The sequence below is a fragment of the Exserohilum turcica genome (assembly GCF_000359705.1).
Source record: "Exserohilum turcica Et28A unplaced genomic scaffold SETTUscaffold_5, whole genome shotgun sequence".
Lineage (NCBI taxonomy): Eukaryota > Fungi > Ascomycota > Dothideomycetes > Pleosporales > Pleosporaceae > Exserohilum > Exserohilum turcicum.
Window position 1 is genome coordinate 521610 of NW_007360266.1, and position 27134 is coordinate 548743.

The 27134-nt window shown below is 43.5% G+C and overlaps 6 protein-coding genes across 6 annotated transcripts; 5 read left to right on the forward strand and 1 right to left on the reverse strand.

The window, feature by feature from the left end:
• The first annotated feature begins 1071 nt into the window (after positions 1-1071).
• On the forward strand, positions 1072-3179 carry SETTUDRAFT_164615 (uncharacterized protein). The gene is made up of 5 exons (XM_008030773.1): positions 1072-1266; positions 1323-1379; positions 1605-1742; positions 1799-2017; positions 2082-3179. The coding sequence occupies exons 1-5, from the start codon at positions 1179-1181 to the stop codon at positions 2798-2800; spliced, it is 1221 nt and encodes a 406-aa protein (XP_008028964.1). The 5' UTR covers positions 1072-1178; the 3' UTR covers positions 2801-3179.
• Positions 3180-4017: 838 nt separating this feature from the next.
• SETTUDRAFT_94196 (uncharacterized protein) lies at positions 4018-4301 on the forward strand (the record flags this gene model as incomplete). The annotated part of the gene is made up of 2 exons (XM_008030774.1): positions 4018-4216; positions 4264-4301. The coding sequence occupies 2 exons, from the start codon at positions 4018-4020 to the stop codon at positions 4299-4301; spliced, it is 237 nt and encodes a 78-aa protein (XP_008028965.1).
• Positions 4302-4763: 462 nt separating this feature from the next.
• Positions 4764-6515, reverse strand: SETTUDRAFT_94847 (uncharacterized protein; the record flags this gene model as incomplete). The annotated part of the gene is made up of 4 exons (XM_008030775.1): positions 4764-5549; positions 5674-5895; positions 6131-6258; positions 6353-6515. 4 exons carry the CDS (start codon positions 6513-6515, stop codon positions 4764-4766), a joined length of 1299 nt encoding a protein of 432 aa, XP_008028966.1.
• A 13306-nt stretch (positions 6516-19821) lies between these two features.
• SETTUDRAFT_164621 (uncharacterized protein) lies at positions 19822-21978 on the forward strand. The gene is made up of 4 exons (XM_008030776.1): positions 19822-20234; positions 20308-20882; positions 20930-21382; positions 21433-21978. Exons 1-4 carry the CDS (start codon positions 19978-19980, stop codon positions 21768-21770), a joined length of 1623 nt encoding a protein of 540 aa, XP_008028967.1. The 5' UTR covers positions 19822-19977; the 3' UTR covers positions 21771-21978.
• A 446-nt stretch (positions 21979-22424) lies between these two features.
• On the forward strand, positions 22425-24012 carry SETTUDRAFT_164622 (uncharacterized protein). The gene is made up of 2 exons (XM_008030777.1): positions 22425-22665; positions 22771-24012. Exon 2 carries the CDS (start codon positions 22824-22826, stop codon positions 23904-23906), a length of 1083 nt encoding a protein of 360 aa, XP_008028968.1. The 5' UTR covers positions 22425-22665; positions 22771-22823; the 3' UTR covers positions 23907-24012.
• Positions 24013-25269: 1257 nt separating this feature from the next.
• On the forward strand, positions 25270-26380 carry SETTUDRAFT_33490 (uncharacterized protein; the record flags this gene model as incomplete). The annotated part of the gene is made up of 2 exons (XM_008030601.1): positions 25270-25393; positions 25455-26380. The coding sequence occupies 2 exons, from the start codon at positions 25270-25272 to the stop codon at positions 26378-26380; spliced, it is 1050 nt and encodes a 349-aa protein (XP_008028792.1).
• Positions 26381-27134: the final 754 nt, after the last annotated feature.

Consider the following 27134-nt stretch of genomic DNA (forward strand, 5'->3'; position numbering starts at 1 on the left):
TATATATATATATATATATATATATATATATATATATATATATATATATACATACATACATACAATAGATATATACACATACACACTCGCATACATAGCAGAATACATATACATACAAGCAGACTACACACAGCCCCGCGCCCCTCGCCCACCGCCCGCGCCCGTGAGAATAGCCGACGCCCGCCCACCAACGGTTCGCTAACCGCCCTCTCTCGCCCTCTCTCGCTGCGCTGCATATCCCGCACGTCATCTGTCCCATGCCTCGACCGCCCTCGCCCTTGCCCTCGCCCTCCGCCCACCGGATGCTGGCCCAGCCGTCGTCTCCCCATCCGCCCCCCTCGCTCCCTCGCCCACCCCGTTGGCCGCAAAATGCCACCCACGCCCCGGCATGCTCCAGACGCCTAACAACTGCTAGTCCTACTGATTGCCTGCAGCTGCGCAAGAGGCCCGTGTCGTCGACGCGGAGATGAATAATTAAGTGGATAGGTCGTTGCTCGGCCTGCTTAGCGCGACCTGTCCACCGTCCCCCCCCCCCAGCAGTCCCCTTTCGACATAATCCTCACCCACATGCCCGCGATATCTCCCGAGCCCTTCCCTAACCCCTACCCCCAAGCTCGCTCCCTCAGCTGTCCTCCCCTCGGTGACTTCACTGTGCCCTCACTCCTCTCCAGCTTAGTGGACAGCCGTCGCTCCTTTTGCGCCGTCAAGGTCAAGTACGCGCGCTGGCCTCTTCTCGGTACGCGCCATCTCCCCACCCCCTCCCCCCCTCGCAGCCCCCAAGACAAGACATTTCTGCCCTCGACCAAAATTTTCCGCTGCCCGCCCCGAGGGCTCGAATTTCCCGCCCTCTCGCCCGCCAGAGCCAGCAATCGCCTCCGCCCGCCCGCCCACCTGCCGCCTGCCCTCTACCAACAATTGATCATTGCCTGCATTTTTGCTAGCAAAAGTCGTGTGCTGATCATTTGCCCTGGCCGCAGAAATAACTTAGTCTCCCACCATCACCACCACCACCACCACTACTACTGCTACTACTACTACTACTACTACTACTACTACTACTACTACTACTACTACTACTACTACTACTACCACCACCACTGCCGCCACTGCCACTGCCACTGCCACCCAAGGCCGCTGCTCACCCACCTCGAGTCGGCATAATCCACACTTGCACAAACATGTCCTACTACAACGACGCGTCGTGGAGCGCACCAGCTCCTGGCCGACAGCCCTCGTGGGAGCAGCCCCCACCCCCTTCGCGTTCAGGTACCACGCCAGACCGCCCGCAACCATCCACCTTGCACCCATTCACACCCATACAGGCACCAGCTCCACCGTCAACAGCGAAGTTGCTAATGCCTACGCTTCCCAGCTTGAGGGTACGTTGTCCGCTCCGTCTCTATTATTTCTTTCTCCCTGTCTTTTTTTTTCCGCGGCGGCACATGGCTATCTGTTAGTGTCATGTTCGGCACACCCGATGCGACAGACTTGGTCGTGACAGAACATGGCACCTGGTCAACACACCTCCGCAACGCACTTCCGCAACGCACTTCCGCAACAACACTTGCGCACACATGGACTTCCTGCGCTAACACCACCAACAGAAGTCGACCGCGCCATCGAAAACCTTGCCAAGAGCGGGAAGCCGTTTGGCCCTGGATTCCCTCCTACGCCCATGGCCGCTGCCCGCCGCGAGTCCATGCCCATGATGGGCGGCGGCCCTCGCCCATACCCCGACTTCGGTATGCACTCACCCACGCTCCATGACTAACCATGCACACTGACACCCCCCACCCAGACCAGCAGCGCATGGGCGGCCCTCAGCGCCATCACTCCATCAGCGAGTACGACGGCTCCCGCTCACACTCGGCCTCCAACGTGCAGGGCTTCTACCAGAACCAGCGCTATGCGCCCAGACCCAACGATGCAGACCAGATGGCACAGGCAAAGCGACGGATGGCTGCGCAGCGAGAGCGAGAGCTGCGCAACTATCACCAGGAGCAGCAATACCACAGAAGTAAGGACTCGGAATCTGGGCAACAATAGAAGCAAGGACAGCTGGTTGACTTAGGGTAATACAGACGTTTCGGGCTCAGGCTCCAAGTCGGATCGCTCCATGAGCCCCAATGCCATGAATGAAGACGAGCGCCGCGAACTCATCGCCCGCCAGCACCGTGCTTTGTATGGCGAAACCTCCACACTGTACAGCAACAACAATAGCAACAACAACCCCACCTCGAGCCAGGACGTTCGCGTTCAGACGTCGGGCGCCGGCCGCGGCCCCTCGCCCCTCGCCTTTGACCCCTTTGGCATGCAGCCCCAGAGCGGAGCGGGCGAAGGTGCCGTCCAGATGCCCCCGCGGGACAAGGATGCCGCTAGCACCGCCCAGGATGCTCGTGCCAATAGCACCTCTTCGCCGTCGACGACTCAGGCCCCGGCCTTTAACCTGTTCGACGCCCAACAGGCTAGCCGCACCTCGACCTCGTCGCCTGGTGGCTCTCCACCCGTCCCAGGACACAAGTCCAACGGATCGGGCGTCGCCCCCATTGGCACCCGGCCCCAGAACCAGAACCTGCACCAGCCGGGCGGTGCTGCCATGGGCAAGCGTGCCAACTCGCCGCTGCCCTCGCCGCTGGGCTACAACTCGTACAATGCGAGCGAGCAGAACAACATGGCCACGGCCTCTTCTGCTTCAATGAATCCTTCTTCAACCGTTACTGACAAGGGCGTTGGTATTTGGAACAATGGGCCCTGGAGCAACACCCCCACGCAGGGCGTGCAGGCGTCGGTCTGGGGCTAGAAAACGGAGTTTTGTTTTGGCGAGATATGATGCACATCCGGAGTTACTGCATTTCAGGTGTCCTAGGCATACCGTGTCGGTCTTTTTAAACAACTACCATAGGCGGAGCAGTTCAATGGGTGGGTTGGGGCGAATCTTTCCGGTGCTTTCAAGGTGCACGACCAGCATGGCCTGGCCGCTTGGTCTGGGTCTTGCTGAGAATTAGATACCTTTTTGCGAGCGGGTACACTGGTGTTTTTGTCGGCAGGGTCAAGGGGCGGGGCATGGGTTGGGTCATTGGAGGGAGGGGGGGGGGGCTTTGCAGGAGTTTGCTTGTGCATGTTTTGCAGTTATTGGTCGCTAGCTTTTCGATGCGGGTCAAGAGCATCTGCACCAACCGACGACGGGCATGGTTACTGCCCAGATGATCTTGGGATGCTATGAGGGCTGGTACATCTAACGGAACTGTCTAATGGGAAAAAAGTGGCTTGGGATGACATGTGTTTTTTTTTGTTTGGATCAGGGCTGCTAGTGCACTTGGCCGCTTGGGCAGCGTTTAAGCTAGAAGATTAATGATGATAATGCTGGTATTCCCGACCAGGGCCTGTTCGGGGGCCATGACTGCTACGGGTAGGAGCAGGAGCAGGAGAGAATTAGACTAGCACGTGACCCCTTGCTAGCGTAGTTTGAAGCGAGATCAGGGTTAGCGCGCCGCGGCAACCCCAGCTCCAGAATCGTGGCCTTTGGCTTCTGTCGAGGGACTCGTTGCCAGCAGCTTTCACGACACGTCTCATCACCCACCTCTTCTTCATCTCGCACCGGTCACCGTCCAAGTCACCCATCATGGTCAGTTTCACCGTTCTCGAGCGCAACCGGAAGCCATTGGACACGAAAGGCACATGCGTTGCTCGCAACACAGGAGCATGCGACAAGACCCAGACGTCCATGGGGCTGTTGCAAGCGACGGACAGTCGTGCTGTCGTGCTGTCCGCCTTTGCTGCCAACCCATAGATGGTCCTTTGCCCGTCAATGGCTATTTGTGCGCAACCAGTGGCTTCTGGAGGGCCTTTTACATGGCCGCAATCCGTCCAATCTCAGCGCAACCCCCCCCCTCAAAAGCTGCTCGCTAACCGGGCTCACAGTCTGCTCTACGCGCCAACTCGCCCAACGGGGCCTCTTCAGCCTCGACAACGGCCCGTCCTGCTTCGCCAAAGCCCCCCGGTGGTCCCGCGACGGTGATGCGAAGGAAGGCAGCCGCCGACCGCGCCGAGAAGACGGCCAACCAGCGACCCAGCAGCACAAGGGCAGCAGGCGCCGGTGGCAGTTCAAGCACTATGCTGAGGCTGTACACTGACGAGTCGCCCGGACTCAAGGTCGACCCTGTCGTGGTCATGACGCTGTCTGTTGTCTTCATCTTCAGCGTTGTTGCTCTTCACGGTACGCAGTCTTGTATATGTTTTGCCACGACCATATCTGACAGTCAGCAGTCATTGCCAAGGTCATGCGCCGCTTCTCCGCATAGGCTACTTCACTTTGCCGCCATTTTCTTTCACCTTATCTATTCCCCGACTTGAGGCAGCTGCCTCGACCATTTTCTCACTCGATAGCCATCCACCGTGTCCGTTTTCCATTGACTGTGTGCGGACAGAGGCAGAGCTATAGAGGGCATGAAGCAATTGGAAAAGCAGTGTTACCCATGATATCAACGCGACCATTTGGGCGAGCGGGGCAGGGGGGACGCTACTATAATCATGGATTGCTCGTTTTGCTTGCTGTATAATAGGGTCGCGCATAGGAATAAGGAGTTTTGTCCAAGACGTGCACATGGCGCTCGCGTGAAGTGTAGTGGAATTTGTTCTAGGCTGTGATTGTTTGGAACCAGACTAGGCATTACAATGTATAGGGGTTGTGGTTGTGGTTGTGAGCAGCAGGCGTCATGCATGGCCTGCCAAGTGTAGTTATGATTCGTTTGGGGGCGTTGCAGTCATGCTTCAAACACGTTGTCGGCATAGCGGCTGGCTCGATCAATCTCGACCTTGAACTCTCTCTTCTTGCCAATGACCAAGTTGGCTCCCCCTTTGCCACTGGGCCCAGCGCCAGGCTGTGACTCGTCCTGGCAAAAGCTCATAGACCGTTCTCCCACCCAAACCTCTGCTTCGTGGCTGCGATACAGGTGTGCAGGGCAGAAGTTTTCATCTGCCGTCATGGTGGCTGGCGGTGGAGACGACGAAGTTGCCAATCGACTTGGGTCCAGAGAAGCAGAGCGGCGGTGATGGGCCTTTGTGCGCTTGGTAGTATTTCGCGGGGGCAAGTTGTCCATCAAGTAAAACTCGGAAACATTATCTGGCGCGGTCCTGGGCATGCGGCGAGGAGGCAGAACCGAGCTGCCACTGGAGCTGACCGAGTCCCGTGTCATGACGTGCTGGTCACTGCTCTGGCCCTGTTCCTTGGTGCTCGACACATATTCATTCTCAAACGGGCGTAGCAGCGGGCCCATGCCGGTGATGGTGCAGCTCATGATGGCATAGCCCATCTGCCACTGCGTGGCAACGAGGTACTCAAACGTATACGAGCCGTGGAAGCGCTGGTGCAGATAGTGCAGGCGCACGCTCGCCAGCACAATGACGGGCAGCCGCGCGCTAAACGCAACAATGACCAGCACCTTGGCCGACCGCCGCATGTTGAGGCAGTGTACCAGCTGGATAGCCGTGGTGAAGATGAGAAACTCGGTGACGATATCGAGGATGCTGATAGCCAGCCATTTGGGCCACTGCGCGCAAAAACACACACACAAAAGTCAGCTTTGGTTTCTCCCCTCACAACAACAAATAACTACTACTTTTCTTTTCTTTTTTTTCTCCACGCGCAAACCCCAAGGAATCGAGAATACAAACCCTGTTACTACAATGCGGAGGCCGAGTCACGGCTTGGAGCGGATTACACGGGACTGCCACGAGCACGACGGAGAGGACGGCCCAGATGCAGGATACCACGAGGATGAACCAGATGGCGAGGCGGTGCCAGCCTCCTGGTGATAGGCGCAGGTGCAGAAATAGCACTGACAGCTTCGAGGTTAAGAGGACGAAGATGTACAGGATTTGTGTTGCGAAGCCTTCCTACACATTGTCAGATGTGTTTGTTCCCCGTATGTAAAGTAAGTACTTGGACGTTTTTTGGAGGGGAAAAGAGTTACAGTAGGTATGGCCATGCATGGCCTAGGAACCAAGCATCCGATCAGTAGACCCTAGTGCGGATCCCACGCCAAAGGAAGGGAATTTGTGGGTATCATGTCTTTACCGGTATACAGCAGATTGATAAATATCTGATTTTTGGAATTGCTCAAAAACTTACTTTTCCCAGGCGCTCGCGTTGGGCCAGCGACAAGTCGGCTTGGGAGGCGCCCAAGCCCAGCGTGACCAGGTGCAAGACAAGGCCTGTCTGGACCGTGTCGAGCACCGTTGCGGCTGACAGCCACCAGTCTGGATATGCGCGACATTTTGCTCAGCAAGGCGAAGCAATTAAAAGAAAGAAAAGATTAGATAAAAAGAAAAAAGAAAAAAGAAAAAAACTCACCATCCCATCTCCACTGCTTCAATTGCCATCGCAGCCACAGCCGGATCAGCGAGCACGACCACACAAAGGCCAGCACGGAGACTCCGGTTACGACTATCAGCCCGCGCTTGTCCGTCGCGGTAATGACATAGGGCGGCGCAATCACCGTTCCAGCTGCTGCCATTGAAGAGCAACGATGACAACGGCGCGATAAACGACAACGACAACAACGGGCGACGGCGATTCAAACACACAAGATGCCATCGAGGTTTCTGGAATGTCTCTCGTGCGCGCGGTGAGAGAGAGAGAGAGAGAGAGTGTGTGTGTGTGTGTGTGGGAGAGAGAGTAAGAGAAAGAGAGAAAGAAAGATCGCATGCGTGTGAGTGTGTGTGTGTGGCACGGTAACACACCAACCAAGCACCAGGGTAGCGGTAAACCCTTTCTCTTTTTGTGGTTTTTTTTTCGCGGGTCCCATGGTTTGGCGCTGACGGCACTGCCGAAATCTTACCTCCCTCCCTCCCTTAGCATGGGCAATGGTTAAACAACCCACCACCAATAGCTATCTCACCCACCTTGAAGCTAGGGTCTGCATTAGGGGCGCAGCATCTAAACTCTATAGAGTTAGCACTATAATTAAATAACTTAGCTTTTTTTTCATAACTTACTAAGTAGCTGAATAATATTTATCCAGTATAGAGCGCTAGTATTATGTTTAAGGTAAGCTAGGCAGCCTCTAAGCTATCTCAATTTATACTATATAACGCGTAGAAATCATTGAAATATACTAAAAATCCTATTAATTTTACTTTTTATTGTATTACTTACTACCTATAATACTATTTTATTCAGTAAAACTACTTAGTAGCTAATTTACTATATAATTAAGTTTAAGTTTAATAAAAATAGGTTAGTTTAGGAGGGCTATACTAATTCTAAGTAAGAACTAAAGTTATTAAGTAATGCTTTTGCCTATAAAGCTACTCTTCATAAAGCTACTCTCTATAAAGCTACTTTCTATAAGGTTATAGCTTATAAAGCTATAGCTTATAAAGCTATAGCTTATGAAGCTATATAGCTTAAGCCTTTATACTATAAGTAAAGTACTAAGCATACGCTATGCTAATACAATTATAGTAAGCTTTATAGTATTATAGAGTATAATATTAATAGTTTATAGAAGGCCTTATTTATTAACTATAAGCACTTACTACTACTAGAAGTTCTATATAATAGCTATAATAAAGCTTTCAATATAGTTAATAAGTAGGCTAAAGATTATAGTATTATATATAATTAATATAATAAATATAGCAAGCTAGTAATTTAAGTTATAATATATTATAAATAATAAGGCTTACTACGCCTAAGTAAAAAGGTAGTAAAACTAAGATCATAGTAGAGTGTATTATTATGAAAGATGAATTATAAAATAGAATTTTAGTTGCTTATAGAAGACTCTATATAACTAAAGGGTTAGTAGAAAGTTAAATTATAAAAAGATTAGAAGAGCTTTACTGATAATTACTTACTAGTTAAAGAGAAATTTATATTTACTTAGTACTAAAGAGTAACCTATACAGCGTTGGTAAAGAAAAGGTTAAAAGAGATTTAGGTAGTATTATAAGGTCTAAACTATACGCTATAGATAGTGCGCGCTAAGTTCTTTATTATCTAGATAACATGATAGAATATTAAAAACTAATTTATAGTATACTGCTATTAAGAACTAAGTTTTAATATAAAAACTAGGTTACTTTTAAAGAAGTTGAAGTAGGGAAAGTATTAGTTTTAGTAAGTTTTAATTACTAGATTGTTTTAGTATTATAAGAATTTTATTATTTTTAGTATATATAGACTTAAAAATAGTCTATACGTATTATTTTAATAGCTTAAATACTTATGCTAATAACTTACTACTTATTAGTAGAAAAATTAATATACTCTAATATATTACTAGGTAAAGAATTAATATAGAAATCTATATCACGTACTTTTTTTTTATCCACTTACGCTATCTTAAAAATTTTAAAAGTTACTAGATGCGCTTATTCTTAACGATATATATACAAGATAAATAAATACAACTTTTTTTTACTTAATTTTATTAGTTTAAATAAGTATAACTATATAATACATAGACTGGCGAATAGGTAGGGGTAGGGTAGAGGTAGAGTTAGCTTATATAATACCTAGCTCTACCTCCACTCTTACTTACGCTAAAGTTCTTTAGTATAAGTAAAGGTAGAGTTACTAAAACCTAAGTAGAAGTAGAGTTAAGTTAGCTAAGACTTAGGTAGAGGTAGAGTTAAGTTAGCTAAGACCTAAGTAAAAGTAGAGTTAAGTATATGACTATTAGGTTATGCTAAGTTAAGGTCTTATTTTATTATAGATATTGATTACGTTCTCTTACGCCTACTACTACTCCATACTAAGCTTTAATATTAATATTATTATTATAGAATGAAGTTCTATGTACTATTATATCAGTATAATCTACTAAGATTCTACTTCTTTATTACTACTACTAGCCGTATATAAAATACTTCTTACTATAGCGCTTAAATAGCTAAGAGTCTTTCTATATAATTAAAACCCTCTTTATATATATAGCGTTCAGCAAGTAGTATATAACGTTGGTAGCTATAATAAATAGTTATTAGTAATAAATAAACACACCTTTAAAGTAGGTAATTAAGTAGGCCTTAGCTGCCTTTTATAAGGCTTTAAGAGCATTATAGGTCTAGCGCTACTCTATAGAACTATCTACTCTAGCATAATAATACAAACTACTCTACTAATTTCAAGTAATCTTATAAATAAGATTTTTAAATCTTTTTCTTGAAATTAATAGGTCCTACTCTTTTTATAGCCTTTTAATTGTCTTAAGCGTAATAGCTATAAGTAATTATTTATTATACGTAATAAAAGCCTATAATAAACTTACTACTGGGCTTAAATAAGCGCTTTTTAGTAGTATAAGTAGTCTTAGTAGCACTCTTACGCGCTACCTTTCCCGCTAAATTCTTACGCGGCTATTTACCTCTAGTAAACCTTTTTGCTATTCACTAAGTGTGGGCTATAGTATATAATAAAGAACTATAAGTATAGTAGCAGTAGCAGTAGTAGTAGTAGTAGTAGTAGTAGTAGTAGTAGTAGTAGTAGTAGTAGCAGTAGTAGTAGTAGCAGTAGTAGTAGTAGTAGTAGTAGTAGTAGTAGTAGTAGTAGTAGTAGTAGTAGTAAAAGTAGTAATAGTAGTTTTATATAGGCGATTCTAGAAGTAATTAGTTATTTGCTTGCTAGGTAGCCTTCTTAGGCTAGCGTAGTGCTAGTGTAGCCTAATTACTCTATAGACATCTTAATATCTTTATAATAAAAAACTATAATACTCTATAGCTATAGAGTAGAGCGTATAAGCTTTCTTCTAATACCTATATAATAAGTTTCTAACTTTTATTAATAAAGATATACGCGTTATAAGATATGACGTAAGTAGTAGCTAGGCTTATAGGGCGCTAGCGCCGCGCTAGCGCCTATAGCGTAACGCTTCTACTAAAAATAGCATTCTACCTTTACCTTAAATAAAACTACCTGCGTACTACTCTACTACTACTCTACTACTACTACTACTACTACTACTACTACTACTACTACTACTACTACTACTACAACTACTACTACAACTACTACTACTCCTACTACTTCTACTATCACCACTACTACTACTACTGCTACTACTACTGCTACTACTACGACTACTACAACTACTATAACTACTACTACTTTATTTAACTTTTATAATATTATAGATTTTTATTAACGTGGCTCACAAGTAAGTCACTAACCTAAGCAAGCTGCTAACGCCCTACTACTACATCCACATTAACACGTTCTTATACTTTTTTATTATAGTTAATAAACTATTATAATATACTAAATTCATTATTATAATTACTACTATTACTTATACTATCTATCTTAACTACTTAAGTATAAGCGTTAGATCTAGTCTACTTATAACGCCTGCACTATTGCTCTCTTTACACCCTCTTTAACGCACTCTTACTATTACTATAACTACTACCTACTTATTTAGCTAATACTTCTTATACTTTGCCTATAGTAAGAGTCTCTTCTATTTGTACATATTGCTACTTATAGCTTTTATACTTATTTAACTTATTAAAAGCTACTTAAAGCGTACTTATTGCCTCTATTATAAGCGTTATTTTATATACTATTTGCTAGGCCCTCTTACTTAGCTATGCAATCTACTTATTAAGTAACTTAGTAGAAGACTTATAGCATTTTCTTACGCTCTTTTAAATAAGACTAATTTAAGACTTAACTTTGCGCGCGTTACGTAATGTTTACGCCTACTAGGCGGCTACTTATTATAGTAATTATACAAGTGTCTACACTACTATATTAAGCTTAAATAGCATAGCCTATAAGTTATGTAGGACTAGACTAGCGCCTCTAAAGCTAGCTTAGATATTCTCCTTTGTAATAGACTACTTAAAAGCAGTCTTAAAAGCTAGTAGGAAGGTCTCTTTACTAATATAGTAGGTGTAGTTATATGCTAAGCCTAAAATAGCGTTACTATACTTACGCTTTAATAGCAAAAAGTAGGAAACGTTAAGAGGCTATAATGTTTAAGACAAGTGCGTAAGTAGATAGAGAAGTATAATATTCTTCTTCTTATAAAGATCTTAGAAATTAAGAGAGTAGTAGCTCTTATAGCTATTAATAAAAAGTAGTTGATACCTACTTATAGTAGAGCTCATTATATAAGTATTAAAGTGCTCTAAGGAAGCAAAACTAAGCTAATTATTTATCTAGCTATTAAGACTAACTTTAAGAACCTAGCTAGTAAGCAAATTTTTAAACTAGACTTTAACAAGCACCTTACTTATAAAGATAATAAAGAGTAGTATTTAGTAACCTAACGCGCCTACGCCTTAGATTATAGTAACCTACTTATAGTTACTTAGCTATATTTACTTCTTTTTTCTATATCTTTTTCATGCTATAATACTTAACTATAATGAAATCTTGCCTATTATAAAGCTAGTCTTATTAAAGTTATAGATATTACTGTTTATAATACCCTACTTCTACCTTATTACTTAAACTAAGTTAAACTAGCGCTAAATAGCTACTAGATTCCTGTAGGTAGCTTACTAGTAATTATAGGGACAGCTCTAGCGCGTATAAAGCTTAGAAGTCTACTTAATGAAGTTATTAACTTAGTTCTTATTTATAAGGTTGCTACTACGCTTTTGTAATAGTTTATTAGCTATTACTTAAACGTTAAGCTTTATAGGCGCAAATTCTTATATAGACTCTTTCAGAATACGCTTAAATATAGCCTTCTCTTCTAGCTTATCTAGACGCTTTAATTTTAGTTTATAGTTGCGTTAAGGGCACTTTCTAGCGCGTTAATTAAATAGAGTTCTTTGTAGGACATTATAGATAGTAGTAGCATAGTTTATACTTTGAATATATTGCAACTAAACGTTAAAAAAAGCAAGTTAAAGATTAAATTTAGAATATATAAATAGACAGTTGCGCTGTTAAGACATCACGCGTTATAGTGATGAAATTAATAGGCTAGTGGGGCGTTAGCGACTTGCTTGGGTTAGCGACTTACTTGTGAACCACGTTATAGCTAACTATACAGTTAATTAAGTAAGAATTTAATCATAATATTACTTTAAAAGGCTTAGCTCTTACGTAAGATATTGACCTACTAGAGAGGTTTACTTCTAAAAAGTAGGCTAAACTTACTAAAGTATTTATTTTAGTTATTTATTATATTATTTACTAAATTAAGTAAAAATATAACTATAAGGAAAATAAGATTAATATAATTCTAGCGTAGCGTAGTTTAGGAGGTTCTTATAAAGGCTAGCTAATAAGTCTTAGTATACTATTCTATAGCTAGCTAAGTACTGGTAGCTATGCTATAGCGTAGAGAGATTAAGCTATATTACTAAACTAAGAGAAGAAGGCTCTCTAATATACTAATAATTCTAATTATACTACTAAAAGCTAACTTATAAAAGAATTTAAGAATTTGAATAGATATTTTAAGCTACTTAAAGTAGAGCGTGCTTAGCTACATTAGAAGAGGACTAAGTAGCTTATAGAAAACTATATAGTTCAAAAAAGAAGTAGTAAGTTATAATAGTTTTTAATCATAAATGCGTACTAACACGTATTAGGTAAGTAAATAAAGAGCGTACTATACTCTATATATAAGAAATAGTCTAAGATTTAGAATAAAATTGATAAAAAGTAGTATAAGAAAATCCTCTATAATACTACTACACCTACCTTAGTCCTCCTTCTACTACTTACTCTTTACTTGAACTAATATATCTTTAGTAGTTAAGAAACACTTAAAGTACTTCTATATAAAGAATATCAAAAAGCCTTAAGTAAACTTAATATAAACTTATTTAAGAGTAAAGAGGCTAAAAAGGCTTTTTTAGCTTTTAGAAAAGACTTTATACCTAAAGAGTTAGCTATACCTCAAGATATAGAGTAGAAGTAAGTATATTATAGAGATTTATTACTTATAAGTACTAATAAGTATTAATACTAAGAGCCTAGTAATATCTTTAAAGGCCTTAATATAAATATTAAGTTAGAAGATACTAAGCTATCTATTAAAGGATATAGTAGTAATAAGTATAAGAAGAGAATTAAGAATAAAACGTTATATCTCTTAGATAATAACTATAGATCTAATAATAGCTAGATAGTTAATAAGGCTTAGAAGAAGAAGAAGAAGAAGAAGAAGAAGAAGGAGTAGGATAAGAAAAAAGAGGAGGAAACAAAGTTTAAGAGATTTTTAATAGTAACTAGGTATATAATAACATGTAGATAGCTTACTAGTTATTATTATCGCTAATAATTATAAGCTATTGATAAAAAGCAAGTTCTATATTTATTTTTTTAATTCTAGCCTTACTTGCCTACCATAGTTAATATGCTATAAAATAAAGTTTACTTGATAGAAATTAAGTTTCAGTATAGAACTTATTTCTTTCTTATAATATATAGAAAGCTTAGTAGTAATAGTTAGGTAAGACTTTCTTATATTTCTTCTAAGAGACTCTTCTATTTATAAACTTTTCCTACTAGCCTTAAGTTATTATATATAGTTATTATAGCTTTAATAGCTATAGCTTTATATAATAGTAGAACCTATATTTCTGGTATTAGATATACTTAAATCTCTAAAAATAAGTGCGGCTTATCTGGCAAAGGGTAGTGATTAATTAACTCTTACTATAGTTTAGTATCTAGGTATTAGTGTAGATAGAAGTAATAAGAAAAAAGAGTTACTCTTAAGATAAAGAGAGTAGTAGACCTAAACTATATAGGCTAGAGATTTATGTAGTTAGGATCTATAACAGGGCTCTAATAGTTACGCAGGCTAAGTTTAGGCTACTTTTAGAGAAATAGTAGACGCTTCTAGTAGCTATCTATACGTGTTCTACCTTAACTATAGCTTTATACTCTAATATCTAAGACTAAAAGCTATCATTATAAAGCATCTCTATAATTATCTTAAAAGTTAGTTCTACTAGATAATCTTTTCTCTAATCTATAATACTATATTAGCCTCTCTTGGCTAGTCTATCTTTATAGCAATAACTAGCGTACGCCTTACAATACTAGTCTATTCCTCTATAGTATATAAGAAAGAGCTAGTAAAGGTAGTAGTTAATAATAACTAGTCTTCCTAAATAGTTAAGAAGCTATTATTTTAGTAATTTCTTTAGTTTCTTTAGCCTATTACTATAATTATTAGCTATTATAAATTTAACTTAATATTTAGAAGTTAATGTAAGGATGCAGCTATAGAGTTACTTTATAACCTTAGCGTAAATATAGAAATATTAATTACGCTAGATGCTTACTTTGCTAGTAACTACCTAAGCTTTCTAGTAGTTAAGAGATACTACGTTAATACCTAATAGAAACTTCAAGAGAAGCTTCTAGATTTTATCCTTATACATAGAAGGTATACTAGAGCTTCTATAGCTGAAGAACTACTAGTAGTCCTTTTAAGAATAGGCACTCAAAAGCGCCTACTAGCTATTACTCATAATAACGCTAGTAATAATAGTATGCTTATATAGTTAATCTAGCCAAGTATATAAGAGAAAAATATTAGCTAGGAATCTAGTGAAAATATTATTCTCTACCTAGCTTATATTATTGATCTAGTTATTCAAGATATTATTAAGCATTTAAAGCTAGTAGCTCTATTAGACGTAGAGAGCAGCAAAGCATAATAGAGGTAGTAAGTTAATATGATTAGAACCTAATTCTTAGTTCTATATTTACATTGTGAGGTGGTTATATATATAATTATTATATATCACTATTATATACTAACTTAAAATAGCTTTAGGCTATTTGTATTATAATAAACTCATTACTATAGTAATATAAAGAATTTCTTGCTACGCAGTAATATATACCTTTAAAACAGCGTCTCTTAATTATCTATAATATTAAAACTTAATAGAACTCTATATATAATATATATAAGCGTGCTGTTAAGCTTTGGTAATATATTAATAAGTAGCTAAAAGAAGAAATTATATATGGAGCTATAATGCATTTTGAAAGCTTTAAAGGTATGAATAATAGTAGTCTTAACTCGTAAGATCTTAAATAGCTATAGCTATTAGTATAAGAGTAGACTTATTTGAAGATAATTACTTAAATAATTAGTTATTTTAAGATAGCTACTATAGCTCTAAGTAAGGGCTAAAAGCCTTACATTCTATATATCTAGTTAATATATAATTAGCTAGTTAATTTTCTAGATTAGATAACGTTAGATCTTAGAGAAGACTTAGAAAACTAGGAGAATACTAAGTACCTATAGGTGGTCTAGGCTGCTGCTGCTACTAGTAGGTTAAAACTAAGTAAATACTACTCAAAAACTAATAATAAGTAGGGTTTTTTATTTAATTATATAATAATTTTCAATCTAATATAAAAGCTAATAGCGTATAAAGTATATTTATTATAGTAAATTATTATAGTATAATTCTAATAACCTATTTAAGACAATATATAGAATAACTAAAATAAGCATATATGTTACTAATAGTTTCTTAATTACCTTAATTGCGATAATAGTAAAAGCTATATTAGCTTTTCTTTACTAGAGCTAAGTCTATACAAGTTATCAAGCAATAAGTAGTTTTAAAAGCTAACTTTAACCTATTCTTAATGAAGTAGATTACTAAGCTTAAGCTAATCTTCTATGTAAGAGGTTAAAGAGATTTAACGGCTAATATATTAAGAGGAAGAGGTAGATCTTAGTAGTGCTTATATACTACTAAATAAATCTTTTAATCTACTAAGTTAGTAAAAGGCTAGTAAAAGCTTATATCTCTACCTTTCTTAAGTTACTCAGGATATCTTAGTAGTACTAATTGCTTAAGTAAGTATAGAGTAGGTTTTCAATATTATAAAGAATTTAATTAGTACTTACTAGTATCAGTTTCTTATATAAAAGATTTAAAAAATAATATTTTATAAGTTATTAATTAGGTAAAGGATAGATAGAAGTTATATTAATATAGAAGTAGAAGATAGTAAGGAACTAAGTAATTAGTGTAGCAATATATTTAAGCTTCTAGTAAATACTAAATATAATAATAAGGATTAAAGTATTTTAAATCAAGCTTAGGATGAAGCTAGTATAGAAGAGCTACTACTCTTACTATAGAAGCGTAGAAGACTAGCTTAGTACTGGCATAACAAGTTGTAATAAATATTATTTTATTTATTTCTAATGCTTATATCATCTAATAACGCGCTCTACTTATTTATAATTACTAAATATAATTAATAAATTGCTTATTATTATATAATTTCTTTACGTAGGTACTCTATATCTAGCATAAGTACTTTATACCTAAGTACACCTATAGATAGTGTAACCTAACCCTATTCCTACCTAATATCTATACAACCTAACCTTACTTCTACCTACGCTATAGTCTACTTAACCCTACTTTTACTTATAGTCTATGCAACCTAACTCTACCTCTACTCTAAGTCTATGTAACTTAACCTTATCCCTACCTAATGTCTATGCGACCCTACCCTACTCTATACCCATCTTTGGAACCCTATACCCATTCGCTAGTCTAATAATACACTTTAGTATTACGCTTATTTACTACCAAGATAAAGCTCTATTTACTTAAGTACTACGCTACCTTTAGGCTTTATTCAAGTTAGCGAAAACTAGTATACGCGTATAGCTAAGCAATTAAGATTAGGCTTGTTTAAATACTTTTAAAGATATCCTTAATTAACTTATAATTATACTTTATTAGTAGCACTTTAATAAGAATTTTTTAAGCTACTTTTAGCTACCGCTATCTACTAAATTCAGTTATAAGTAAGTTAGTAATAGGTAGGTAGATAGTAAAGGAACTACTAAGTTCTTTAACCTCTATCTCTACCTTCTTAACTTGCTATTAAAAGCTAATTATAATACTAATTTAGTAGCTTATAAGTAGTAATGAAAGATTATAAGTACTTACTTAAAGTAGCATTAGCTAAATAGTTACTATAATAAGTTAGTAAGTTATTATCTTAATTATAATACCTATGTTAGCCTTACTATTACTAGTAAGCCTAAGGGCGCTTATTGCGTTATCAAGTAATAGATTAGAAGCTCTAGTATTAATATTTTAACTCTTTTTTAATATTTTTGTAGCTTTGATCTCTTTTATAGCATTACTAATAATTTTACCAATATATAGAGTGATAATAAGATTTATAATAATACCTAAGATGCTATTTTTAGCGCTACTAGCTTTTATATAACCTCCTACTGTAACGGGCTAGGTAGCCCGCTACAGTACAGATAGCGGTGGCTATCTTATGTATCAACTACGCAACGATATCAGCAGCTCTGATATCTTGTGCCAGCCTTTTTGGCGCGGTGGGCGCGTTGTAGTTGCGTGCGCAGTCTAATAGGACTCGACCCGTTACAACTACGCGCTTATCAAAATAGTAAAATAGCTTATAAAAGTAAAAGTAAAGTTAAAAAAACTGTATTATAGAGTTAGTCATAAGCTCTTAGCCTATAACAATTAGTATACGCTAGCGCTTAGAATACTATATTAGTATTTTCTTACTAAGCTAGAACTTAATGCTAAAGTACTTTAAGTATTAGATTTTAATTTATATTAGTAGACTAATTAATTCTAAGCTCTAAAGAGTAAAGATACTTAAACGCCTCTTAAGCTAAAAGTAATTTTATAGCAAAAACAGCCTAAGAAAACTTAAAAAAAAAGGCTTAAGCTAGTAGCGTAAACTAAGCTTTTTTAAGCGTATAAATACTAATAATTAGGTAACTCTACTAGCTACTATACTAGCTTAAATAGCGACTTAGCTAATAAAGTAGATTACTATACTACCTCTACTATAGCTTTTAGCACCTAATTACTGCTACTAGGCTTAGCTATAATACTAAGTTTTAGCTAGGATAGCTACTCTATAGCTATTCTAGTAGCCTTATATAGCTTTGCTAGGCTACTAGCTAGGCTACTAGCTAAGTTACTAGCTTTTACTACTACTACTACTACTATACTACCTAGCTGCTTACTTTGCCTACCTAGCTACCTATCTAATTTTCTAACTACTACTTACGTATAGCTTTGCCTATAAAGGCTTTATAATAGGGCTTTAAAATCGGCCTTCAGGTCCTTATTTTAGCTACTTTAACTACTTAGCTATTATATAATATCCCTATCCTCTATACTCCTTACCTCTCTACTCAAATTTACTACTAAACTTAAGTAGTAAAAGGCGTAATAATAATTAAGAGCCCTATCATAGTTAGCTAACGTAATTTTTATACTACGCTAGCTATAGCTTTCTTAGTAAGTAGCTAAAAGCTTATTTTAGGCTAGTTTTTAGGCTATATAGAATACTAAAACTTAGATAATATAGCTAGTTTTTAAGTATCACTTTCTTACTTCTATAATTTCGATTTTAACTACGTAATACTACTTACTTGTTACTTATATACTAGCTATTTTTAAGTACTTAAGATTACTACTATATAGCTATATAAGCGTAAGTAATATATAATACTACTAATAATATAGCTAAGGGCGCTATGTAGGGGGCCCTAGCTTCGAGGTGGGTGAGATAGCTATTAGTGGTGGGTTGTTTAACCATTGCCCTTAGCATGCCCTCCAAGGCTGGTGCTAATAGGTTGGAAGAGGAGGAGAAACATGATTACCCCCTGACCCTGTTCTATCTGTCTCTGGGTCTCGCCCTGCGTTTGCTTGGCCCTGTTTTCTTGGGCTTACGTGCTAGGAGGATAAAGCATGGATCGGCGGGATTCCAGCCGGTGCGAACCGCAGATTGTGTTGCTGGCATCTACTTAGGAAACGGGCGGATGGGCGCGTTGTGGCTATGTACGCATGTAACATACGTAACTTCTGCCATGACGACCAAGTCAAGTAGCGCAGAGCAGCATCGCTAAGGACTCTCGCATCGCAGTATCATCCATCTCGCGTTTCTACATGGCCAAGTGCTGCGCCAGGCGCGAGCGTTTGTCCTACATGCATGTTTCATCTATGTAGGTCACACATATACCTATTTATTCTTGCTCCAGGGCATAAGTACGGTACTTGGACGCACCCCGCCAGCACTGGCAGTCTGCCCCTCTGCTGTCTGCACGTGGCACGAGGGCGCAAGCCTATGGAGCATAACCACCATGAGTCTATCTATGTACGTACATAAGACGCAGCCCGTCTGATCGACATGGCGCCACACCTCGACTGCTACTCTTGCCCTAGCTCGCGGCCGTGGATGACGTTTTCCCCCTGTTGCTTGGATTGCATGCAAAGGCCACAAAACGCAAGTCACTAAGTAAGTCAAGTAAACTTTAAAGTTTAGTCCATCTCCCCTGGTGTGACGTGCCTCGTCTCCGTGTCTGCGCAACGGAAAATCGTGCCGCCAGCAAAACCAAAACCAAAAAACGAGAAGAAAAAAAAATAAACGGCCGTTAGTCAAACTTACGTACTGTGGAAGGATGCGGACGGCACATGCAAATTAACACACACTGACACACGGCTCCCGCATCGCCCAGCCCAGTGCAGATGAGGGAAGCGGGCCGCGTAGTAGACATGGGTTCACGTCGAGGCCCCCCAAGCAAAACAGGGCCGATTGAGCCTCGAACCGTTTATCGCGGGCCAGAGCACATGGCTGGCAGGCTTGGAGGTGGATGTGCATGTCTTGCTGTTTGGCCTGAGGGCACATGTGTTGAGCAAACGCCCCCGCCTAGATTATCACCGCGGCTCGTGGCTGGCGAGCGGCCCACCAGCCCAGCGTTCGCTAAGTAATGTCAGCACTGTATTTGCATTGACTTTCCTTACTTCTTCTGCCATCCATCTCGCCGGGTTTCTCTTCCCTTGCGCCAGGCAGGGTGCTTCACTTTAATGAAATAGTTGTTTGTTTTTTCTTTGCTTCCTGCTTGTTGCTTCTTCTTCTTCTTCTTCTCTCTCTCTCTCCCTCCCTGCTGCGGCGCTGCGACTCGCCTTGCGTAGTAGTTTGCTGCGAGCGTTGTTCGCCCGCGAGCCATGGCTGCTTACCAGGACCAACCGGTCCGGAACATGGATAAGCACACTGCTGCACACGAGATGCAGGCGCATCGACGAGTGCTGTCCGACGATGTCGAGAGCAACGAGTCCCATGGGTCGCTGCGGGGCTACACGAGGGCTGATCGCGCCGACATGATGCGCATGGGCAAGGTGCAGGAACTCAAGAGGAATTACCGTCCGCTTTCCGCTTTGGCTTTTACTGTTATCCTGCAGGGTACATGGGAGGTGCTTCTCACGTGCGTAGACCCCCCCATGCCGTGGCTTTCGCCTGACACGCATCGCTCCAGCACCTTGCTAACTCTCGAGCAGTGCCACCTCGCAGGGCCTGCTGGATGGAGGCCCGGCAGGCCTGATCTGGAGTTTTGTGTGGACATGGTTTGGCTTCAGCACCGTCATGTTGTCGCTTGCTGAGATGGCGTCCATGGCTCCGACTGCCGGTGGCCAGTACCACTGGGTCTCGGAATTCTCGCCTCCCAGCGTCCAGAAGCCGTTTAGCTACTTCATTGGGTGGATGTCGACGCTGTCGTGGCAAGCTGGCACTGCTTCGGGGCCTTATCTCGTGGGCACGCTGATCCAGTCTTCGGCCATTGTCATGTATCCGGAATACTCTCCTACCAATTGGCAGGGAACGCTCATGGTCATCGCCGTGACCATCCTTGTCTGGGCACTGAACATTTGGGGCTCGAGAATCATGCCCGTCTTCCAGAACATCATGCTGATTGTCCATGTATTCGGCTTCATGGCTATCATCATCGTCTTCTGGGTCCTGTCGCCGAGAGCCACGGCAGAAGCGACATTTACAAACTTTACCAACGGCGGCAGCTGGAGTACAACGGGCCTTGCGCTCATGGTCGGCCAGGTCTCGGCAATCTATGCTTGCATCTGTATGTTCAACACTCTGGCGCCTGTCAGCTTCTAACACCATCTGCAGGCTCCGACTCGGCAGCTCACATGGCCGAGGAAATCAAAGACGCGGGCAGGACTGTGCCCCGCGCCATGATCGGTGCATACCTCATGAACGGATCTCTGGGCATAGTCTTCCTCATCAGCTACATGTTCATGGTTACTGATGTCGAGGCTGCCCTCGGCGATGCAAGCGGCTATCCGCACCTGTGGGTCTTCAGCCAAGCTGTATCGCCCGGCGGAGTCGTTGCACTCAACTCCATCCCCACTGTTCTCATCTTCGCAGGTACCCTGACCTTCAACCTGTCGACGTCGCGCCAGACGTGGGCGTTTGCAAGAGACCACGGACTGCCCTTTAGCAACTGGATTGGCCATGTGAATCCCAAGTTGCAGGTCCCGGCGAATTCTGTCACCGTGACTTGCATCATTACCATTGCATTGAGTCTGATCAACATTGGCTCGGATGTCGCGTTCAACGCTAGTTCGTAGCCTCTTCTCTTTGGCCTGCGAGCCCAGCTAACCATGCGGCAGTCATCTCACTCAACGTCGTGGCCCTCATGATCACATACATGTTCTCCATCGGCGCCGTCCTATACCGCCGCATCAAGCACCCTGAACTGCTGCCCGCCTGCCGCTGGTCCCTGGGCAAATGGGGTGTCCCCATCAACCTTGGCGGCGTGCTGTACTCCACGCATGCACTCTTCTGGTGTTTTTGGCCCGAGACCACATCTGCGGCGCCGCAGGATTTCAACTGGGCTGTTGTTATGTTCGGGGGAGTGGCTGTATTGTGTCTTATTGATTATGTAATTAGAGGGAGGAAGCAGTACAAGGGCCCTGTTGTGCTGGTCGATGGCTTCAAAGGAGAATGATTATTGAGGACTGGCGAGAGTCAAGAGCGATGATGAAAATCGCGGGGATAATGAGGAACCCAGGGCCAATATGGTTGAATTGAGACTAATGACCCTCAAATACGTAGACGAGACTTGGACTTTGGCATTCCCTACTTAAGAGACTGGATACGCCAGGCTCTGGGGTCACCTAATGACATTAGTGTTAGCCTGCTTGGGTGCATGTCCAACACGGGGTCGTCTGGAGCAAAAGCGGTCAGATGAGCTGGATGAGCGGAATAATAACGTATCACAGGCTATGGGTGTCGTTGATGATGTGGAGGCATGACTGCATGCATTGGTACGGCACAGCAACCAGCATAGTGCGTAGTGTCAGGTGGGGCATCTGATAAAATTTGCACCGGCCGACTTTCGGATCTGATAAGACGCGCACCCGTCTGCCAATCACGCCTCGTGCCCTCGGTCCACGGCGACACAATGAATCGCTCGTGGACATGGCAACGGCCGGTATGGCGGGTGCCGGCTGCTTTTCCGATGCCCGTGTCATGTCGTATGCGGTGGCTGCTGGCAATAAGAAGCGGGCGCCCTGCCGGCCGTCTATAATCTAATCAGATCATCTCTCTTTCATCCCACCCTGCCCGTCTCTCCTATTACCCCACGACCCCTCCCTTATCAGATCAAATCTTGACAATGAGAATGCAGAGCATGGCTGAGACCCTGAGCAGTGTCAGCTCATCGAGTCCTCATCGAGTTCTTGTCGTCGGGTGTGCCTACGGCGGCGTCTCTGCTGTCGTCAACCTGCTGGAATACTCACAAGGCAGGGCACGACAGAGTGTCTATCCAGGCCCCGACTTCAAGGGCGCCCGCAGCAGGAGAGGTGTCGAGATTACAGTCATTGACGAGCGGGATGGCTATTGTGCGTTACTCCACCCCACTAACCGAGGCTCGATATCTTGCATCGACCCCACCCTTTCGTCACACATGCCTCGCCAGATTGGATACTGATTCCCGAGTCGTGCAGTTCACTCGGTCGGTGCCCCCCTTGCACACGTTACCCCCAAGTACACAAGCCACATGTGGAAGCGGTTCAGCCATCTCAATGAGCTGAAGCACCCCAACCTGCACTTCAGACATGGAAGTGTAAAGAAGATCAACCCCGAAGCCAAGGTTGCCGAGTGGCGCGACCGCAATGGCCAGACGCAGCAACAAGCATACGACTACCTCGTCATGGCTACAGGCCTGAAGAGGCCATTCCCTGCCGTGCCAAAGTCTGGGAGCTTCGACGAGTACCAGAGAGATGGCAAGGCCTTCATCGACAAGATCACTGGTGGAGATGCGTCCAAGTGCGAGGGAAGGCGGGTAGTCGTCATTGGCGCTGGTGCCGTAGGCGTTGAGTTTGCCGCCGAGATCAAGAACTACTACCCGCAAATCGCCGTTACACTGGTACACTCAAGGAGCGAGGTTCTATCATCAGAGCCACTGCCGGCAGACGTGAAGGAGCGTGCAAGAATCCTTCTCGAAGAAGAGGGCGTCACTCTCCGTCTCGGCAGCAGGGCCACCATTACCGATTTGCCAAACGGCCAGTACACGGTCACACTGGCAAACAACGAAATATTAACGGCCGACTTTGTCATCGACTCGACCAAGAAGGGCACCCCAACCACCGACGTGCTGCCTGCTGAATGTCTGAACAAGGACAAGGAAGTCATGGTCCATCAATCCCTGATGTTCAAAGACACAATCGCAAATGCTTCGTCCCACTTTGGCGTCGGCGATGTTATTGCCTGGACAGGTATCAAGCGCGCAGGCAGCGCTACCGTCATGGGCCAGGCTGCCGCACAAAACATATACGCAGCCATGCTCAACTCGGAGCTCTCTCCTGCATCCGAGCCCTACACCACCACCGAGCTGCCAGCATGGGATGCCGTCATTGGCCTGGCTGTCGGCAAGCAATGTCTGACGTACGATCCCGTCAACGGCATCAAGTACGGCGTCGACATCATGAAGAGCTACTTTGGCGACGACTTGGGCTGGGCTGCTAATCTGAAATACCTGGGGCTGACCGACGTGGTCGAGAGGGCAGACAGCCCTGTAGGAGACATTGACGACACCAAAATGTCCGACGTAGGTATCAAGCCCGTGAGCGCGCAGGCATAGACAGGCATGTGGACAAGAGTCTACTTTGGCGTTTGGGGGATTTAAATGTTCGTCTTTCAGGCACATTCAAGCAATATATGTGCATAGTAGCATTGCTTTTGACGAATTCAGCATGTTTTGTTACAAGTAACGTGCGGAACCTAGAGTGTGCAATGGGCTTGCAACGCGGACTTGATGGGTGCTAGTGGCTTACTACAACGCCATGATCTGGACTGAAGGAGCAATGTCTGAGTTCTCTCAACGCCCCCACCGCAAGCCAAGATTGTGTGACCACGATAGATGCAAGCGCATGACCAGAATGACGGAGACGGCGCAATCACGAGGTTTGAAGAAGAAGCCATTGGTTTTGAGAGATGGATAAAAATATGTGTCAAGAAATACGACTTGCTAAGCCACATACATATCTGAATTCCAGAAGCGAGTAGGTTCGCCAATGGAGCAATGCGCTACACAAGATAATAGACGAACATAATTAATAGAAAGAAGCAGCAAGAATACTACCGGTAGATCCAAAGGGGTCCACTAGATACAGTGCACCATCAACAGCGAATCACAGTCACTAATGAAGACCTTGGCTTGCACTGAATGCTGCTGTTCCAAGACCCACAACGCCACAGTAAGTGCGGCGTTATTGTTTATTGTTTTTGGCGACACAAAGGTCCCACACTGACACTACGAAAGCTTTCTTCTGTCTCAGCCCCCCCCCCCCCAGCCGTACAAATAAGTCTCAGGCCAAGACGTTTGACCCAACACCAAGCCTCGCACTTTCCACACACGCCCCGCCGCCATCACCGGAGACGCATCTAGCCGTGCACATCCACCCCGAGATACTTAGCCCCCCCCCAGCCTACTTAGTCCAGCGAGGCGGCGCCAAAATCCATATCCATGATGTCAATTGCGCAACGAATCGGGCTAGGACGCCCGTTTCAAGAACAAAGGTTTGCGCTTTTGTACGTACGTACGTACCACTTGCCTAGATGGGGAGTGCGACGCGAAATCATGGCTTCGACAGAGGTCGTAGGATGGGGATCGGAAGTACTAACTCTGGCTGTGGTTGGCTGGTACGTAGGTGTAGGGGGGGGAGGGTATCGTTAGCACTAGCACCGTACCCCTATTATTATTTATTTATTTTTTTTTCTCTTTGTTCCCGGAAAGGCCAGATGCAGGTACATTGGGGTCAAGTGGTGGTAAGTAGGACAGGAATACTTGGTGGGATTCCATGGCGCGCTGGATTGGCGAGGTGGAATGTAAAAAAGAAAGAAAAAGAAAAAGTCGGGTGTATATCATGGCGAAGTGCCTCTTCTGCATGTCCATTTGTACATACATACATACATATATACCAGATTGAAATTGAGAGATACCCATGGCGCGCTTCCTCCACGTCTTGCTCGCAGCTGCGAGGCTTGTTGCGGGACAGGCCAGCAGCACGTGTCCGAATGAAGTCGCCATTTACAATCCGCAAGACCGCACCATGGCCATGTCAAACAGTCAGTTCCGTCGAGTTGCCGTCTCAGAAACGCCTGTCGAACACACATACACACACTGCAGCCTGGTTCTTGGTCCCCGTGCCCAAAGCCGATGTCAAGAAAGCGCTGCAGCAATCATATCCGAGTCTGTTTAATCTCGGGAGGCTCAAGTTGCTGCCTGTTCCCGCTGAGCTGAATTTGGGCCCGGATATGCATCCCGTGGTGGTTTCTGCGGGGCGCAACGACGATATCCGCCAGGGGGGACTGCAGCTGGCTACTGCGTTGATGGTTGCCAGCTCCATGATTCCATACGTTGGAGTGGGGGACTCGCAGACGCCGCTGAATGCCCCGCTGGTTCTGTATGTTGCTGGTGTTGATAGCGTCACGCAAAGCTATGTATACAGCATTATCCCGTCTATCGTTGGTAAGAGTTTCCATGTATACCGGGACTTACTTCAGTCCTGCCCCTGGCTAACACTCGGCGGCCTCCTCACGCGCATCGGCGCCTTTATCCCGCAAAACGCAGCCTTCCAGACCTACAGCGATGGGTCGCTGGGCGTCAACTCCAAGTGGGCACAAGCGCCCAACCCCGCGAGCGGACCGGGCCTCTACTCGGAAGCCATCGACCTCAAGTTCATCAGCGAGCCCAACCAAGCCTCGCCCCGGTACTCGCTCAGCACCTGGAAAAAGATTCTCAATCAGCCGTCGCTGCTGGCAAACGCACTTAGTCTTCTGACTCCGCGGTGCCAGCGGATCACCCTGTTTTTCAATAATAGTACTGCACAGCCTACTTTTCGCACTGGAAACGTTACGCTGGGTCCTTCGGCGGGTAGCGATGTGCTCACGGCTACCTTGCAAAAGGCTAGCTCTGACGGCTCGGGCTTCTACCAAGGCGTCTATGGCTTTTCGTCTTGCGCGCAGAATATAGGCTACGGATTTGTGGTTCCAGAGGGAGAAGACTGCGAGGCTGCTGCACAGACTGTGGCGAATACGCCTGGTGCTTTGTAGGCCGTTTTGCGCTGAATGTAGCATGGCTGGATATGTTGGCGACACATGTTCGTGAGCACCGTAGTGTATCCAGATGTCGAGTCGTTGAAACAGTGGAGTTGCCAATGTCACGATGACTAGGTGTACTGCCAATGGTGTGCAGAGCGAGCTTGCTTCCTACGCGTCATTTCGAAACGTCATCACGCGATTCATATACATGGCGTGGACACAATGCCCCGAGACATGGGATTGTCGTTTCACTTCCTCCTTGTCGTGAAAATCACACACTTTATCCTTCTCTTTCCAAGACTTTACAGCCGCCTAACCATAGCCACGCATATTACCAAAGAAAATAGTACGTTGCTGTTTGTGTCAAAGCTCTTACGTGATAGGATAGTTCGCTGTATACAAAAGTAAGCAAGTATACAAGGCTTACATGGATGATTTACTAAGGTATTGGTAAGATTTTAGCTTGTGCGGAGTAGCGGAAACTTTGCTCACCAGCCGGTATCCTGGTCCTTACTTCGTATCTGCCAGCAAGGCGGTGAAACCGGATAAAAAAGAGCGACTTCGGTACCGAGTCGGCGGCAAACAAGGTCGAAAACGAGGGGTGTGTGTATGTGAGTGTATATATCTATGTAAGAGCTAGAATGTTTGGCTGTACTTACAGCTAAAGCACAAGTGCCGAGTTTAGTGGGAAGCCCCCAGGGTATAGCATACGTGAGTGTGGCGCCTAGGTTCGTGCTAACAGACCCCCCAAGTGGAGTCGCTTGTT

Bases quoted from the DNA above. Each gene is read 5' to 3' on its own strand.
- SETTUDRAFT_164615 (XM_008030773.1), top strand. From the start codon at position 1,179: ATGTCCTACTACAACGACGCGTCGTGGAGCGCACCAGCTCCTGGCCGA. The intron at 1,267-1,322 runs GTACCACGCCAG...ACACCCATACAG, and splicing joins CCCACCCCCTTCGCGTTCAG to GCACCAGCTCCACCGTCAAC. The intron at 1,380-1,604 runs GTACGTTGTCCG...CACCACCAACAG, and splicing joins CTACGCTTCCCAGCTTGAGG to AAGTCGACCGCGCCATCGAA.
- SETTUDRAFT_164622 (XM_008030777.1), top strand. From the start codon at position 22,824: ATGTGGAAGCGGTTCAGCCATCTCAATGAGCTGAAGCACCCCAACCTG.
- SETTUDRAFT_164621 (XM_008030776.1), top strand. From the start codon at position 19,978: ATGGCTGCTTACCAGGACCAACCGGTCCGGAACATGGATAAGCACACT. The intron at 20,883-20,929 runs GTATGTTCAACA...CACCATCTGCAG, and splicing joins GGCAATCTATGCTTGCATCT to GCTCCGACTCGGCAGCTCAC. The intron at 21,383-21,432 runs GTTCGTAGCCTC...ACCATGCGGCAG, and splicing joins GGATGTCGCGTTCAACGCTA to TCATCTCACTCAACGTCGTG.